This window comes from Aotus nancymaae, unplaced genomic scaffold (assembly GCF_030222135.1).
Source record: "Aotus nancymaae isolate 86718 unplaced genomic scaffold, 86718_ANA_hifiasm-v0.15.2.pri h1tg000033l, whole genome shotgun sequence".
NCBI classification, from domain to species: Eukaryota; Metazoa; Chordata; class Mammalia; order Primates; family Aotidae; genus Aotus; species Aotus nancymaae.
In genome coordinates this window covers 35,274,359-35,291,624 of record NW_026988447.1, presented here as the reverse complement: position 1 = coordinate 35,291,624, position 17,266 = coordinate 35,274,359, and the positions used below count along the sequence as shown (strand labels likewise).

Genomic DNA, 17,266 nt, shown 5'->3' with positions numbered 1-17,266 from the left:
ATATAGAGAGAGATGACATAATAAGTTTAAAAAATATATATGATTTACTCCAAAATTTAAAGCTTACTAAAATAAAGATTTTTACAAATATTATATCTTTTTTTTTTTTTTTTTTTTTAGACCAAGAATCACCAGTTATGTTTATTTGTCTTCTACATGGTAAAAGCATTAGACATGGCTTGTTTATTATTTTATAAAAACAAAAAACAGCAATAAATGAAGGTTTCTCCTCAGATACAGAAATTATATACACTAAAATATATTTGTGCTTCTGATGGTTTTCAGATAAAAACTCTTGGTTTTAAAATTGAAACAGTATTTTTGAATCACAACTATTACAATATAAGAAGGCAGGAAAGCTAATGACATAACCTCTAAATGGCATGTTCAGAAAGTCACACTAACAAATTTAGGTGAAGGGAGAAATATTTCTACTTTCCTTACCCTTAAATGTAGGAAGCAGTATCAAGAGAGGCTATTTATTGGCTTATTTATTTTCAAATTCAGTCTCTTAATATAACATCGCCTTTCCTGTTGCTGCAGGCACATCACAGTTGTCACATCAGCAGGCTAGAAAGGCCATCCCATTCCTGCGGTAGGCATTTGTGAATGGGGAAAGTGGGCCAATCTTGTGGCTGTAGCGTCGAATGGCCTCTCTGATGTGGCAGGGCTGGATGGCATTGCTGTGAGCCTCAACACCACAGGCTGCAGTGCTCTCAGCAGAGTTGTGATACTGAATGAAGGTTGCAGAAATGGCATGGCTGAAGGGGTCCCCGGCCTTAGTTACCATGTCTTGCCTCACAAGAAGAGCCAGATCCACTAACTGTGCCACAGTTTCATACGCTAAATATGCTAAAATTGCCATAGCGACAACATTGGGTTTTATCTCCATACTGCTGCAGTCCAACCAGTCTCGGAATTTGGAAGCTTTTTTGGAGAAACTTAATTGTCGACTTTCACAGAATTCTGCATATTGAGCTGAATCCATACTTCGAGTTTGTCTTTCTGCTCTCTCCATTCTTTCTTGTTTAACTTCATCAATTTCGTCATCTTCAAACATTGCTAAAAGTTCTCCTGTCTGGTCAATAGAGTTGAGGAAGTCATGAGGAATTTTTTGTCTTTTGTTCACATTATTGCTGCCACTCAATTTGTCTTCGAGAAGATCATCCTCATCGATGCCTTTGACAATCTTTGATTTGTAGTCTCGGATAAACATGTATTTTAGCAATCTTCTAAGTTTTTTCTTATCTTTGCGCATCAAAAACAGAAGATCTTCAGGAGTGATTACTCTTGCTCCACGCAGCTGAGAAACTTCAGCAGCTTGCTATAACAGATTAATTAACTGAGTGTGTACCACATCTTCAACCAAAACTGCTGTTTCATGAAGGGGCCTTCTAGCATCACCTAAAGAATACATCATACTCTGTAACTCTGTTGCAAAGCTTATAGACTTCCCGGTACTCCTTCCACTACTTGAAGTTGCAGAAGCCATTGGACTAGCTGCAGTATTATCCATCTCTGCTTTAAGAACCCTTGTAGGCACGGCTGCGCTTCCCGCGTGGAGAAAGTGGGGGTGGAGATGGTGCGGTTTCTGCTGCTGCGGCCCGGGACACGCTTGGAAAGGGGCGGGGTGGGGGGCAGAGAATGTGGAGTGTAGAAAGGCAAAAGGTGACTCGGCAGTGTGGCGGGGGGCGTGGGGGGGTGTGCAAGATGGCGTGGGCGGGGGTTGCGGAGACTGAGGAGTAAGCGCTACGGACGCCCCCAGCACTCGCGGTCACAAATATTATATCTTATTACTATCTAATATTTTCAGTCTTTATGGCTGTATTATTTTACAGTACCTAATATGATATATATGTATGTGTGTATATATATGTATATATATGTATATGTGTATTTGTCTACATATGTATAAAATATATATCTCAGCCAAACCAGTACTTAAAAGGAGTATTTATATCAAATATAAATTACATATAAAAATGATATTTTTAATAAAAATAATACATGTCTATATATCTATATAGTTATATTAATAAATAATATATGTATATCTATAAGTAGATATATACATACTTTTTTTTAGTAGTAGTGATTTTTTTTTTAATTACACTTTAAGTTCTGAGGTACATGTGCAGAATGTGTAGGCTTGTTACATAGGTATACATGTGCCGTCGTGGTTTGCTGCTCCCATCAACTCGTCATTACTTTAGGTATTTCTCCTAATTCTACCCCTCCCCTAGCCCTCCACCTTGACAAAGATTTGTTTACTTAATGAATCTTTTAGGAACCACTGTTTTAACTTGCTTGTTCTTCTCTCATAAAATTATTCTGGCATGATTTTCAGCTCTTATTTTTATGATATTCATTATTGTATTATTTTTGGTTTTATTACACTGTTCTTTCAAACTTCCTGTTGAATATTTGGCTCATTTAGCGTGAACCACTCTAGTTTTCTTTTATATCATTTCAAATATAAATGCTACTTTTAAGTACTGTTTTGGCTGAGCTATATAGTTTCTACATATATTGACAAACACACATATACATATATACACACATATATAGAGACACATATACATATAAATACACACACATACACATAGATACACACATATATAAACACATATATACATGTGTGTATCCTTAACATTACAAGATGTTTCTATTCTATACAGCAAGGGTTTTAAAGTTGCTTAAAATGTGTTTTCAATATATGTTTATTATATTCATATACTTTTCAAGCCATATTTATGTAATTGGTTCTAATTTAATTGTACTTTGATAAAAATGGCCTACTAGCACTGTTCCATTTTTTAAATTTTTGAGGCTAGGTCATGTTCACTTTTCATAAGTCATCCAGATGTTTTTGAAAATGGTATCTATTCCCCAATATCCCATATATTTTTATTAAATCAAACTTAATTCACTTTTTATAATTCAGGTGGTCTAGATACTGTCATGTAATAAGAAGTTTGTGCCAGACTGTAAATTAAGCCATTGCCTCTTTCATTGAGAATGTCTTAAAATTAACCAAATGTAAAAAAATGGTAACAGATAAGAGTGTGCTTAGTGTGATATCAAAGAAAGTTTAATAAAGTTTGAATCTCAGATGTCAAAGATGTTTACTGAGATAAAATATTATCTCAGACAATTGTTAATGACCAGAATGATAACTAAAGTTTAAGTAGGGTAATCATACATGCCTAGAAGAGTGAATATAGTCATAAGTTCTGGCCATTATTAAGTCAGAAAAGATGTCCCGAAGCTCAATAGAATGTATTCTAGAGATCCAAGAGACCAATTACTATGATATGACTCTGTGTCCCCACCCAAAGCTCATCTTGAATTATATTCCTTTAATTCCCATGAGTTGTGGGAGGAACCTGGTTTGAGATAATCAAATCATGGGGGAGCCTCCCCCATATTGTTGTCATTAAAGTGAATACGTCTCACAAGATCTGATGGTTTTATCAGGGGTTTCTGCTTTTGCATTATCCTCATTCTCTGTTTGCCTGCTGCCATCTATCAAAGATGTGACTTGCTGTCCACCATGAGTATGAGGCTTCCCCAGCCACATGGAACTGTAAAGTACAATTAAACCTCTTGCTTTTGTAAATTGCCCAGTTTCAGGTATGTCTTTATCAGCAGCATGAAAATGGACTAATACACCAAACTTCTTGTGTTTTTATATGATTATTTTTAAAATCTGCCCTGAGGCTTTAATCAGTCACAGCACAGCTCTGGCCTGTAAGTTAAAGCTGCTGTAAGTGCTTTCTAGGATTGTGACTGTGTCATGATGGTCAGGGTACAAACAGAAAGTACAATCCCAGTGGGCATACATGGTGCCACGGTAAATAAATAGTTTACACTGTTAGGGCATCCCGGTCAGGATATACATTATTTAGCCAGTCAGGTTAATAGCACCCCCACGATGTTGTTGCACCATGGGGATTTCTATCCATTCAGGAGAATTTAATTTAGTCCTTACTTTCAAAGGACTAGCTGAGACAGTCAGTTGTGAACAGTTTTATTTGTTCATGACATTAGTTTATCAGCCTTAGGAGTGTGAATGACATCTGGAGGTGTTCTCCATGAAAAAATCCAGGAGCTGAGGTCACCCCCTGCTGTATCATAATCAGCATTACCAGGTGTGATCCTAGTCTCAGCAGTCACTTTGAACTCGATGTGTTCACAGCAGTTTGGAAAGATAGTGCAGGGAGGTGATGGTGTTGGTTGTGGTGGTGTGTGTGTGTCTGTGTGTGTATGTGTCTCTGTGTGTGTATGTGTGTGTGTGTGTGTCTTCCCAGAATGAATAGAAAACTTTCAGAAGCTGATCTGGAAAATAAAGATCATTAATGTCCTGCCCTGACCCTACCTCTCACCCCACCACCCACCTCTCCCCAGGTGTCAGCTTGGGCTTTGTTTATTTGCCCACTGCCACTTTGTCGCTTCATTCAATAATAAAAATTTCTTACTTTCTTAATTTTCTGCTATTCTCACCAGACTTTTTATTCAAAAGAGTTACATGCAAGATGCATAATAAAAGCAATTTAACATAAATCATTTTTATACAGTATATTCAGAAAGGCATAATAGATTTAAGAATTGGTCAGGACAAAATTGTGAAAAATTTAAAATGGGTTTGCATTACGTCTTGTTTAAAGCTGGTTTGCTGCCAATTTGAGCCTTCTTAAAAGGGTAGAAGAGGATGGAAGAGGTGGTAGGGTCACTCATGGACAATTAAATATCAATAATTATAAAAGAAAAGTATAACATTGAAAAAGGGGTGACAGCATGGTCAAATATAATTAGCAAATGAGAAGTGCCTTTTTTAGGGAATTACTGAAATGAGACCCCACATTGCTTCCCCAGGATGTGCAGTCTAACCTGGTTTTCTAGTTTCCTCCCAGTTGTCACTTAAGCCAATCATTTAATTGTGAATTGAAAGGTTAGCCACCCCTGCAACTTGGGATTGTTATGAAACATGGAGATTCTATCATAGGATCCATGACTGAGCTCATCGATATGTAGCTTTGGCTGCAAACATGGAGCTATTAACAGATGTATTGTGCCAAGGAAACATAAATAGAAAACAAATGTGGACTTGCCAGGAGTGGATAATGCGGCTTGAGTTAATGGAAAACATCAGGATGGCCTAATCCAAAAAAGCTTTGACTCAGTCGAACTCTATAGATGGGATAGGAAGCCTGATGTGATCTATTTGCCAAGAAGTCCCTTGCTCACTGGCTCAAGAGATATATCCCTTTGACCAGGATGTAGCAGGTAGTGCAGTTTTCTTTTTGTAGTGTTGATATGGTTTGTATATTTGTCCCCTCTAAACTGCATGTTAAAATATGATTCCCAATGTTGGAGATGAGGTCTGGTAGGAGGTGTTTGGGTCATGAAAGAGGATTCCTCATGAATGGCTTGGTACACCCCCCACCATAATGAGTTCACATGAGATCTGATATTTTTAAAAAGATCCTGGCATCTCCACCCATCTTTCTCTTACACCATGTAATAAATCTACTTCCCCTTCATGTTCTGCCATGATTGTAAGCTTCCTGAGGCTCTCACCAGAAACAGATGCTGGCACCATGCTTCCTGAGTGCTCTCCAGAAGCATGAACCAATAAAACCTTTGGTTTCTAAAAAACAGAAGACAAACAAACAAAAAACACAGTTTTTTCTTTCTTTTTTTTTTTTTTTTTGAGATGGAATTTTGCTTTTGTTACCCAGGCTGGAGTGCAATGGCGCTCTCTCGGCTCACCGCAACCTCCGCCTCCTGGATTCAAGCAATTCTCCTGCCTCAGCCTCCCGAGTAGCTGGGACTACAGGTGTGTGCCACCGTGCCCAGATAATTTTTGTATTTTTAGTAGAGACGGGGTTTCACCTTGTTGACCAGGATGGTCTTGATCTCTTGATCTCGTGATCCACCCGCCTCGGCATCCCAAAGTGCTGGGATTATAGGCGTGAGCCACTGCGCCAGGCCCAGTTTTTTCTTTATAAATTACCCAATCACTGGCATTCTTTCATAGTAGTACAAATGGACTACACAGATTTTCCTCTGATAGAGTAGTAGATTTTGCCTATAAGTTCGGGGTAGAATGGTGTCTGAATTTCCGTGGGCCCTTCTCTTACAGATACAGAAGGCTACCAGTTGTGCATGTGCTTGTTCTGGGAGAATAATTCAGTCTTATATTCAGCAGATGAGAGGTTGGTTTTGCTCCCCTTTATCAGAATAGGGTTTTTTTTTGTTTTTTTTTTTTTTTGCAGTGAGCATCCCCGCAGGTAACAATGAGTTTGTAAGTAGCAGATCTGATTTTTGCACAAATGTCTTGTTTCCACAGGGAGCTTTATTTTATATACCAGTCTAAGGTTTGCCAGTGGTCTGATCAAATACTCAGGCCATTTGGCAAAAGCCAAGAGTCAAATGAAATATAACATAGTGTATTTGTGTGTTTAAGAATTGGTCAGGACAAAATGGTCCTGGACCATTGATGTGGCCTAAATAGCTATTCCTAGCACATGATGCTCTTCCCGTTGTTTATCGGAGATTACCAGCAACACTAGATGCTGATAATCAGGTCTGTATTTTATTTTGAACAGCATACATTTATTTTCCTGCTCCTTTGCATGTCTGCTAACTTTAATTGAATTCCATATATTGTGATTTTGTCTTTCAGGATGCTGCATATTTTTATAAATATATTTTAGCTTTGTTCTGTCATACAGATAAGTTATTGGGAAATAATTTCATTTTTTAAGGGCCACACTCATATTTTGTGCAGAATAAATCTCTTCAAATATTTTAGAGTTTGGCTTTTATTCATCAACAGGCTTAAAGCTAAACCCTCTATTTCTCATAGGAACCAATTTCTTAAACTCCATTACAAAACATTATTGCTTGAATTTTTACAGGCCTTCAGTTTTAGCTCCCCTCAGTGTTTTGTTTTACTATTACATTTATGGTCCACAAATATGACTATCTTGTATTTAAACCTTAATTCTATTTTCTTTTTTCTTGCTTATATCTATTATTCAGTGTATCTGTTTAAGTCAGTGCCATTCAAAGTTGACTCTACATTTCTTGATCTAGAAACTGCAACTACTCAACTTCCTGTAAAGAAAACTTTCAGTCCTCAGGAACACTCACGTAGTACGTTTTTGTTGAGTGGAACAGGTATAGAAGAAGCATAAAGCAATGTCGTTAATTTTGTACTTGTGAGGAAAGATCTTAAAGTGCACACAACACAACAAAGTGTACATCATAAAGAAAAAAACTGGTATATTTTATTAGATATATTTTCTTTTAAAAAGAGTTTAAATTCTTTTTTGTATTTATATATCTGTAGAGATATATATGTCTATGTGTATGTATATATATATTCATCTGTAGAGATAGAGATATAAATTTCTGTAGAGATAATAATTATCTAGAACATAAATAGACAAGTTGAAATCTGGAAGGAGGTGTTTTAAATGTATAAATATTTATAAGGATTGACATTTAAAATATATAAAGAATTTTGAAATAAAGTAAAAGAACCAATGGAAAATAATGATCAGAATGTTTGATCGTTGACTTTAAGAAAAATAAATTCAAATGGCCAATAAAGTATATTAAAACTTTTCAACATTTTAATAAATTCAAATTAAAAGTGTACCATATCTATCAGATGTCATATACACTGATGATGATATTATTCTAAGTGTTGGTCCAGTTATGGAGCAAGAACTCTATGCTATTCTCATGAAGAGTAAATTTGTCAAACACTTTTCAGGCTTTGCAATGTCTCACTTAAAGATTATTCTGAATTGCTATATAAATCTAACTTCTGTTCATAATGTAAATGCCTCATAGAAATTCCTGTATACAGTGAAACTTGCATAGAAATATTGACTGGAGTATTGTGTGTTATGTGAAAATGATTAAACGATATAAAATTTCATGAAGAGAATCATTAAATAAAAATGTATTTATAAGATGAGATTTTTATAGGAAAAAATTAAAACTACAAATATCAACAGGTGTCTCTAAAATAAATAAAAAGTATATTACTGAATATTCATACACTTTGATGCCTATATATATATATACATATATGTGGATATCATTTATAAAAAATTAAAAAAGTGTTTATGGGTGAATATATTCTAAAAACATGCAAAATAATGATATATCCTGATTTAATGGTAGTGGTTTTCCCTGGAATGGAGTGAGGAGAATGTAATCAAGGAGATTATCACAATGGTCTGGAGTACATTTGTAGCATTTTATTTTTCATAAAAACAAAAACAAATAAGAAACATTAAGATTTTTTAAAGTTTGATGGTATGTAAATGACTATTGATTGTATTTACTTGTATGTTTATTTATATATTTTAATGTTTTCTATGATTTTAAATTTATAGTGCATGCAATAATTGTATATTTGTATGTTTAGTATTTAAAATACATTTGTCTTGCAGAATCTTTAGGAATCACTACATTTCTTCTTCTTTTTTTATTTCTTTTTTTTTAGTTACACTTTAAGTTCTGGGATACATGTGTAGGAAGCGCAGGTTTGTTACATGGGTATACATGTGCCATGGTTGTTTGCTGCACCCATCAACCCGTCATCTACATTAGGTATTTCTCCTAATGCTATCCTGCCTCTTGCCCTCCACCCCCAGACAGGGCACTGTGTATGATGTTCCTCTCCCTGTGCCCATATGTTCTCATTGTTCTCACATCTGAGTGAGAATATACGGTGTTTGGTTTTCTGTTCTTGTGTTAGTTTGCTAAAAATGATGATTTACAGCTTCATCCATGTCCCTGCAAAGGACATGAACTCATTCTTTTATATAGCTTCATAGTATTCCATGGTGTATCTATGCCACATTTTCTTTTTCCAGTCTATCATTGATGGGCATTTGGGTTGGTTCCAAGTCTCTGTTATTGTGAATAAATAACAGAGCTCTGTTATTGTGAGCTGCAATAAATGTACATGTGCATGTACATGCGTCTTTATAGTAGAACGATTGATAATCCTTTGTGTATATAGCCAGTAATGGGATTGCTGGGTCAAATGGTGTTTCTACCTCTAGAAAGTTAAGGAATTGTCACACTGTCTTCCACAATGGTTGAACTAATTTACACTCCCACCAGCAGTGTAAAAGTGTTCCTATTTCTCCACATTCTCTCCAGCTTCTGTTGTCTCCTGACGTTTTAATGATTGTCATTCTAACTGGCCTGAGATGGTATCTCAGTGGTTTTGATTTGCATTCCTCTAATGAATGGTGATGATGAGGTTTTTGGCATATGTTTCTTGGCTGCATAAATATTATTTTTGAAAAATGAGACCTGCTAAAAAGAAGTAGTATTTGGTTTTCAAAATTCTAATATGCCATTAGCACTTGAGAAATAGTGAGCAAATAATAATTATACATTTTAATGCTGCTAAGGGGAATTGCATGATAGAGTGTAGTTATTATGTGCTATTTTTTGAAAATCTGTGAATAACTTATTGAAAGAGTTTGCTACAAAAATGTCTGCCAATACCCTTTGCCCACTTTTTGATGAAGTTTTTTTATTAATTCATTTAAGTTTCTTGTAGATTCTAGACATCAGCCACTTGTCAGATAGTTAGATTACAAAAATTTTCTCCCATTCTGTAGGTTGCCTGCTCAGTTCGATGATTTTTTTTTTTTTCTGTGTAGAAGCTCTTTAGTTTAGATTCCGTTTGTCAATTTTGGCTTTTGTTGCCATTGCTTTTGGTGTTTTAGTCATGAAGTCCTTGCCCATGCCTATGTCCTGAATGGTATTGCCTAGGTTTTTTTCTAGAGTTTTTATGGTTTTAGGTCTTACATTTAAGTCTTCAATCCATCTTGAGTTAATTTTTGTATAAGGTGTAACGAAGGGGTCTACTTTCAGTTTTCTGCATATGGCTAACCAGTTTTCCCAATATTATTTATTAAATAGGGAATCCTTTCCCCATTGCTTGTTTCTGTCAGATTTGTCAAAGATCAGATGGTTGTAGATGTGTCGTGTTATTTCTGAGGCCTCCGCTCTGTTCCATTGGTCTATATATCTGTTTTTGTACCAGTACCATGCTACTTTTGTTACTGTATCCTTGTAGTATAATTTGAAGTCAAGTAGCATGATGCCTCCAGCTGTTTTTTTCCCCTTAGGATTGCCTTGATTATATAGGCATTTTTTTGGGAGGGCTCCATATAAAATTTAAAGTAGTTTTTCTAGTTCTATGAAAAAAATCAATGGTAGCTTGATGGGAATAGCATTGAATCTATGAATTACTTTGGACAGTATAGACATTTTCACAATATTGATTCTTCTTATCCATGAGCATGGGATGTTCTTCCATTTGTTTGTGTCCTCTCTTATTTCCTTGAGAAGTGGTTTGTAGTTCTTCCTGAAGAAGTCCTCCACATCCATTGTACGTTGTAGTCCTAGATATTCTATTCTCTTTGTAGCAATTGTGAATGGGAGTTCGCTCATGATTCGGCTCTCTGTTTGTCTATTATTGGTTGCACTAGTCCAACAATAGTCCTTCATTTCAACCTTGGTGTACTGGTTATTCTAGTTAGCAGTTCCTGTAACCTTTTCTGGCTTGTAGGGTTTCTGCAGAGTGATCTGCTGTTAGGCTGATGGGCTTCCCTTTGTGGGTAACCTGCCTTTTCACTCTGTCTGTCCTTAACAATTTTTCCTTCATTTCAACCTTGGTGAATCTGTGCTTGTGATTTTTGTACATTGATTTTGTATCCTGAGACTTTGCTGAAGAAGATTTGGGGTTGAGACGATGGGGTTTTCTAAATATACCATCATGCCATCTGCAAAGAGAGATAATTTGACTTCCTCTCTTTTTATTTGAATACACTTTATTTCTTTATTTGGCCTGACTGCTCTGGCCAGAACTTTCAATACTATGTTGGATAGGATATTGGATAGGAGTGATGAGAGAGGACATCCTTGTCTTCTGCTGGTTTTCAAAGGAAATGCTTCCAGCTTTTGCCTATTCAGTATGATAATGGCTGTGGGTTTGTCATAAATAGCTCTTATTATTTTGAGATACATTCCATCAGTTTCTAGTTTATTGAGAGTTTTTAGCAAGAAGAGGTGAAGGCCTTTTCTTCATTACTGAGATAATCGTGGTTTTTGCCATTGTTTCTGTTTATGTGATATATTACATTTATTGATTTGCATATGTTGAACCAAATTTGCATATGTTGAACCAAATTTGCATCCCCAAAATGAAGCCAACTTTATCATGGTGGATAAGCTTTTAAAAATGCTTATGAATTCGGTTTGCTAGTATTTTATTGAGGAGTTTTGCTTCAATGCTCATCAGGGATATTGGCCTCAAAATTTTATTTGTTGTTGTTGTTGTGTCTGCAAGGTTTTGGTATCAGGAGGGTGCTGGCCTCATAAAATCAGTTGAGGAAGAGTCCCTCTTTTTCATTGTTTGGAATAGTTTTAGAAGGAATGGTACGAGCTCCCCTTTGTATTTCTGGTAGAATTTGGCTGTGAATCTGTCTGGTCCTGGGCTTTTTTTCTTTTTTCTTTTTTTTTTAGGTTAGTAGGCTATTACTGCCTCAACTTCAGAACTTTTTATTGATTTATTCAGGGATTTGACTTCTTCCTGGTTTAGTGTTGGGAGGGTGTATGTTCAACAAATTTATCAATTTCTTCTAGATTTTCTAGTTTATTTGCTTAGAGATGTTTATAGTGTTCTCTGGTGGTAGTTTGTATTTCTGTGAGATCAGTGGTGATCTCCCCTTTATCATTTTTTATTGTGTCTATTTAATTCTTCTCTCTTGTTTATTAGTCTGGATCGAAGTCTATCTATCTTGTCAATCTTTTCAAAAAAAAAAAAAACAGCTCCTGGATTCATTGATTTTTGAAAAGTTTTTCATGTCTCTATCTCCTTCAGTTCTGCTCTGATCTTAGTTATTTCTTGTTTTCTGCTGGCTTTTGAATTTGTTCTTGCTTCGTGAGTTCTTTTAATCATATTGTTAGAGTGTTGATTTTAGATCTTTCCCACTATCTCATGTGGGTATTTAGGGCTGTAAATTTTTCTCTAAGCACTGTTTTAACTGTGTCCCAAAGATTCTGGTACATTGTGTCTTTATTCTCATTGGTTTAAAATAACTTATTTATTTTTGCCTTAATTTTCTTGTTTGTGCAGTAAATTCAGGAGCAGGTTGTTCATTTTCCATGTAAGTTGTGCAGTTTTGAGTGAATTACTTAATCCTGCGTTCTAATTTGATTGCACTGTGGTCTGAGAAACTGCATGTTATGATTTCTGTTATTTTGCATTTGCTGAGGAGTGTTTTGCTTCCAATTATGTGGTCAATTTTAAAATAAGTGTGATGTGGTGCTAAGTAGAATGTATATTCTGTTGATCTTGGGTGGAGAGTTTTGTGGATGTCTATTAAGTCTGATTTTTCCAGAGCTGGGTTCAAGTAGTGAATATCCTTTTTAATTTCCTGTCCCATTGATCTGGCTAATGTTGACAGAGGGGTGTTAAAATCTCCTACTATTATTGTGTGGGAGTCTAAGTTTCTTTGTAGGTGTCTAAGAACTTGCTTTATGAATCTGAGTGCTCCTGTATTGGGTCCATATATATGTAGGTTAGTTAGCTCTTCTTGTTGCATTGATCCCTTTACTATTATATACGTCCTTCTTTGTCTTTTTTGATCTTTGCTGGTTAAAGTCTGTTTTATCAGAGACTAGTATTGCAACCCTGCTTTTTTCTTTGTTTTTCATTTGCTTGGTAAACACTCATCCATCCCTTTATTTTGAGCCTATTTGTGTCTTTGCATGTGAGATGGGTCTAATACAGCACACTGATGGGTCTTCACTCTTTATTCAATTTGCTTATCTGTGTCTTAAATGGGGCATTTAGCCCATTTACATTTAAGATTAATATTGTTGTATTTGAATCTGATCCTTACATTATGATGCTAGCTGGCTATTTTGCCCATTAGTTGATGCAGTTTCTTCATAGTGTCAATGGTCTTTACAATTTGGTACGTTTTTGAAGTGGCTGGTTCCTGTTTTACCTTTCCATATTTTGTGCTTTCTTCAGGAGCTCTTGACATGTTCAGTGGTGACAAAATCCCTCAGCATTTGCTGGTCTAAAAAATATTTTATTTATCTTTCACTTAGTTTGGCTGGATATGAAATCCTGGGTTGAAATTTCTTTTCTGGCTCATAGGGTTTCTGCAGAGAGAACTGCTGTTAGCCTGATGGGCTTCCCTTTGTGGGTAACATGACTTTTCTCCCTGTCTGTCTTTTTCCTTCATGTCAACCTTGGTGAATCTGACAATTATGTGCCTTTGGATTGCTCTTCTTAAAGAGCATCCTTGTGGTGTTTTCTGTATTTCCTGAATTTGAATGTTGACCTTTCTTGCTAGGTTGAGGAAGTTCTCCTGGATAATATCCTGAAGTGTGTTTTCCAACTTAGTTCCATTTTCTCATCACTTTGAGGTACACCAATCAAATGTACGTCTGATCTTTTCACATATTCCCATATTTCTTGGAGGCTTTGTTCATTCTTTTTTCTCTAATCTCGTCTTCTCACTTTATTTCATTAAGTTGATCTTCAATTTCTGATATCTTTCTTCCGCTGGATTAATTCTTGTGTGTGCTTCACAAACTTCTCATGCTGTGTTTTTCAGCTCCATCAGGTCACTTATGTTCTTCTCCAAGCTGGATTATTCTAATTAGTAATCCTTGTAACTTTTTATCATGGTTCTTAGCTTCCTTGCCTTGGATTTGAACTTGCCCCTTTAGCTCAGGGGAGTTTGTTATTACCCACCTTCTGAAGCCCACTTCTGTCAATTTGGCAAACTTTTTCTCCATCCAATTTTGTTCCCTTGCTGGGGAGGATTTGTGATCCTTTGGAGAAGAGGCATTCTGTTTTTTTTGAAATTTTCAGCCTTTTTATACTGGTTTTTCTTCATCTTCATGGATTTATCTACCTTTGGTCTTTGATGTTGCAGACTTTTGAATGGGGTTTTTGCATGGATGTCCTCTTTGTTGATGTTGATGTTATTCCTTTCTGTTTGTTAGTTTTCATTCTAATAGTCATGCCCCTCTTCTGCAGGTCTGCTGGAGTTTGTTGGGGATCCACTCCAGCCCCTGTTTGCCTGAGTATCACCAGCAGAGGCTGCAGAACAGCAAAGATTGCTGCCTGCTCCTTCCTCTGGAAGCTTCATCGCAGAAGAGCACCTACAAGATGCCAGATGAAGCTTTACTGTATGAGGTGGCTGTCAATCCCTGCTGGGAGATGTCTCCCTGTCAGGAGGCATGGGGGTCAGGGACCCACTTGAGGAGGCAGTCTGTCCCTTATTAGAACCCGAGTGCTGTGCCGGCAGATCCACTGCTCTCTTCAAACCTGGCAGGCAGGAACGCTTAAGTCTGCTGAAACTTTGCCTACAGTTGTCCCTTCCCCCAGGTGCTCTCTCCTAGGGAGTTGGGAGTTTTATCTATAAACACCTGACTAGGGCTGCTGCCTTTCTTTCAAAGATGCCCTGCCCAGAGAGGCGGAATCTAGAGAAGCAGTCTTGCTACAGTGGCTTTGCAAAGCTGTGGTGGGAGCTTTGCACTTCCTGGGTGAGGCGACACTCTACCATGCTTCAGCTCACCCTCTGTAGATTGCAGCCACTGTCAAGCCAGTCCCAGTGAGATAAACTGGGTACCTCATTTGGAAATGCAGAAATCTACCCACCTTCTCCAAACCGGAGCTGTTTTTATTTGGCCATCTTGCCCAGGCCCCAAGTTCCTATTTTTGAAGTACTGAGAATGTTAGTCAGCAACACATAATGATTAATTAAAATTTCATAATAGAAAGAATAATGCTTAAAATCTGATTGCTCTGTCATCAAATACTAACGCTACATTTAACTTATTTATGACATTCATGACGTGAAAATTCATAGGTATGCCCATTCATAAGTAAGCCAAATTTTATTTATTTGTATTTTATTTTTTTGAGACAGAGTCTAGCTCTCTCACCCAGGTTAAAGTGTGGTTGGCATGATTATGACTCACTGCATCCTTGATCACAGGCTCTCAAGTGATCCTCCCACCTCAGCACCCTCCAAGGGGCTGAAAATACAGGCTAGCACCACCAAACCCAGCTAAATTTTAAAATTTTGGTAGAGACAGGATCTCACTCTGTTGCTGAGGCTTGTCGTGAACTCTTGGCCTCAAGCAATTTTCCCTCTTAGGCCTCTCACAGTGCTGCTATTACAGATGTAATCTCTGTAAGCTACCATGCCTGTTACATTTTCAGACTAAACTTTTGTTGTTATTTTGTTTTAGAGATAAAGTCTTGCTCTGTCACCCAGGTTGGAGTGCAGTGGCCCAATCATAGCTCACTGCAGCCTCAAACTGCTGGGCACAAGTGATCCTCCTGACTCAGCCTACTGAATAGCTGGGACTACAGGCATGTGCCATAATGCCTGAATGAAGCCATATTAAAAAAAAAAATGTTTTCAGTAGAGCCTCCATAATGCTAATAAAACAGGGATGAGAATATCACAGAATACTGTCAATTAAAGATCAGAGATTACAGAATTAAGATACTTGTCTATGCAAGATCTTTATATCAAGGGTAGATTCATGTTTTGGATCTTTTATTAACAGTTTTATATATTTAAAAATACGTACTAAGTGCTATTTTACCTCTGTGGGCTTTGGATATATTGAAGAAATATTATTCTTTATTTATAATGTTGGATTAATCTATCATACCTGATACAAGTGAAATTGTAAAAGCAACAATAAAGTGATAGAGAAAATATTTGTTTTAATGGCCAATGAGCTAGTTAAATGGCCAATGAGATAGGGGTCTTGATTCTCTATACCAGCCCTGACCACTTAACAGAACATAAGTGAGAAGGAATTAGCTTTACAGTTTTTAAGACAGTGTATTTTTGTGACTTTTCTTAATAGTATGTTAATCTCAATTCTACATAATAAAATACTTAGATTTAAGCAGTGAAATGCCATTATAAAATAGCCCCCCTAAAAGGCATTTTCTTATCAGTTGAGCAAGAAACAGCGAATACACAAATACTATAAATTGGAAAGCTGTAACTTGTAGTTTATGGTAATATGTGTAATATTATCACTTACTTTACTTTGAAAAGCATACCACATGCAAACTGAGCTTAGCTTTGGGGCACCGTTGATGGTCATAATTTTGGCATATAAGGCTACTTCTTGTTTCTTTTAATAAAACCTAATTGAATTCCTTATTAACAAGTTGAAATGAATGTGAGTTTATTTCTGTCAAGAAAACATTGTTCTTTTTAGATCCCAAAATCTAAATTATCTGATGATCTATTCATTTGAGTCTTCATAAGATTTAAAAAGCTAATTATTTCTGTATTTCAAACTGAAGATCCTCTATGATGTGGCTTTAAAAATTAAGCCTCATCAAAAGATAAGACAATGGATGCAAAACTTTCTCAAAAAGATCAGAATAAGTGCTTTCTGTGAGACACTATGAAGTGCTTCAGAGACTAAGATCAGATTAAGAATCTTTCATTTATAACTAAAGTTCTTTAAAGAAAAGTTTTCAATATAGCCTTCATTAAACTGAGAGAAGAAAGATGAGATCACAGAATGCTATAAATATAAGTTCAGGGTTTTTGAAATTAACACATATGTCTGTACATGTCCTTTGGCTATGTCAGAGGTGAATACAAGTTTTGTGAGGAGTCAAATATATTCAGTGCATAGCTAATAGGCCATTGAAGAGAAAAATACAAAATTATGAACACAAAATTAGGTTCAGCATCTTGAATGGAGTCCATGGAAGTGAGGGGTCTTGACTCTTAAACTTTATTAGCTTCATGGTATATTCTTTCCTTGAAACAGTTAATTTTGCATGGAGTTGGTTATAAGTAAACAGGTAAACAGTGCATCTCAAAGAAATCATAAACATAGGCTACAACAACCTGTGATACTGTGAAAATAAGACCAAAATCTAAACAGTTCCAAAAGAAACTCTCTGGAGGACACATTGAAGTACTTCAGAGGATAACAGATAAGGAGTATATTAAAATCTCCAACTGTAACTATAGACTTGCTTCATTTTTGCCATTAGTTACTCTAATTTTTTATGTATTATAAAATTATCAGGTTAGGACCATACAAATTTTTATTTTTACCTTTTAATTGCATTATATTTTTGCTTCATAGTAATGTTATTTTTACCCATTGTCTCTTTTAAGTATTACTTTGTCTTTGT

At 36.1% G+C, this 17,266-nt stretch overlaps 1 protein-coding gene across 1 annotated transcript; it reads right to left on the bottom strand.

The window, feature by feature from the left end:
- Positions 1–510: 510 nt before the first annotated feature.
- On the bottom strand, positions 511–1,683 carry LOC135277743 (transcription initiation protein SPT3 homolog). Its single transcript, XM_064383728.1, has one exon. It carries the CDS (start codon positions 1,256–1,258, stop codon positions 563–565), a length of 696 nt encoding a protein of 231 aa, XP_064239798.1. The 5' UTR covers positions 1,259–1,683; the 3' UTR covers positions 511–562.
- Positions 1,684–17,266: the final 15,583 nt, after the last annotated feature.

Coding starts and splice junctions, on each gene's coding strand:
- LOC135277743 (XM_064383728.1), bottom strand. CDS start 1,258: ATGCGCAAAGATAAGAAAAAACTTAGAAGATTGCTAAAATACATGTTT.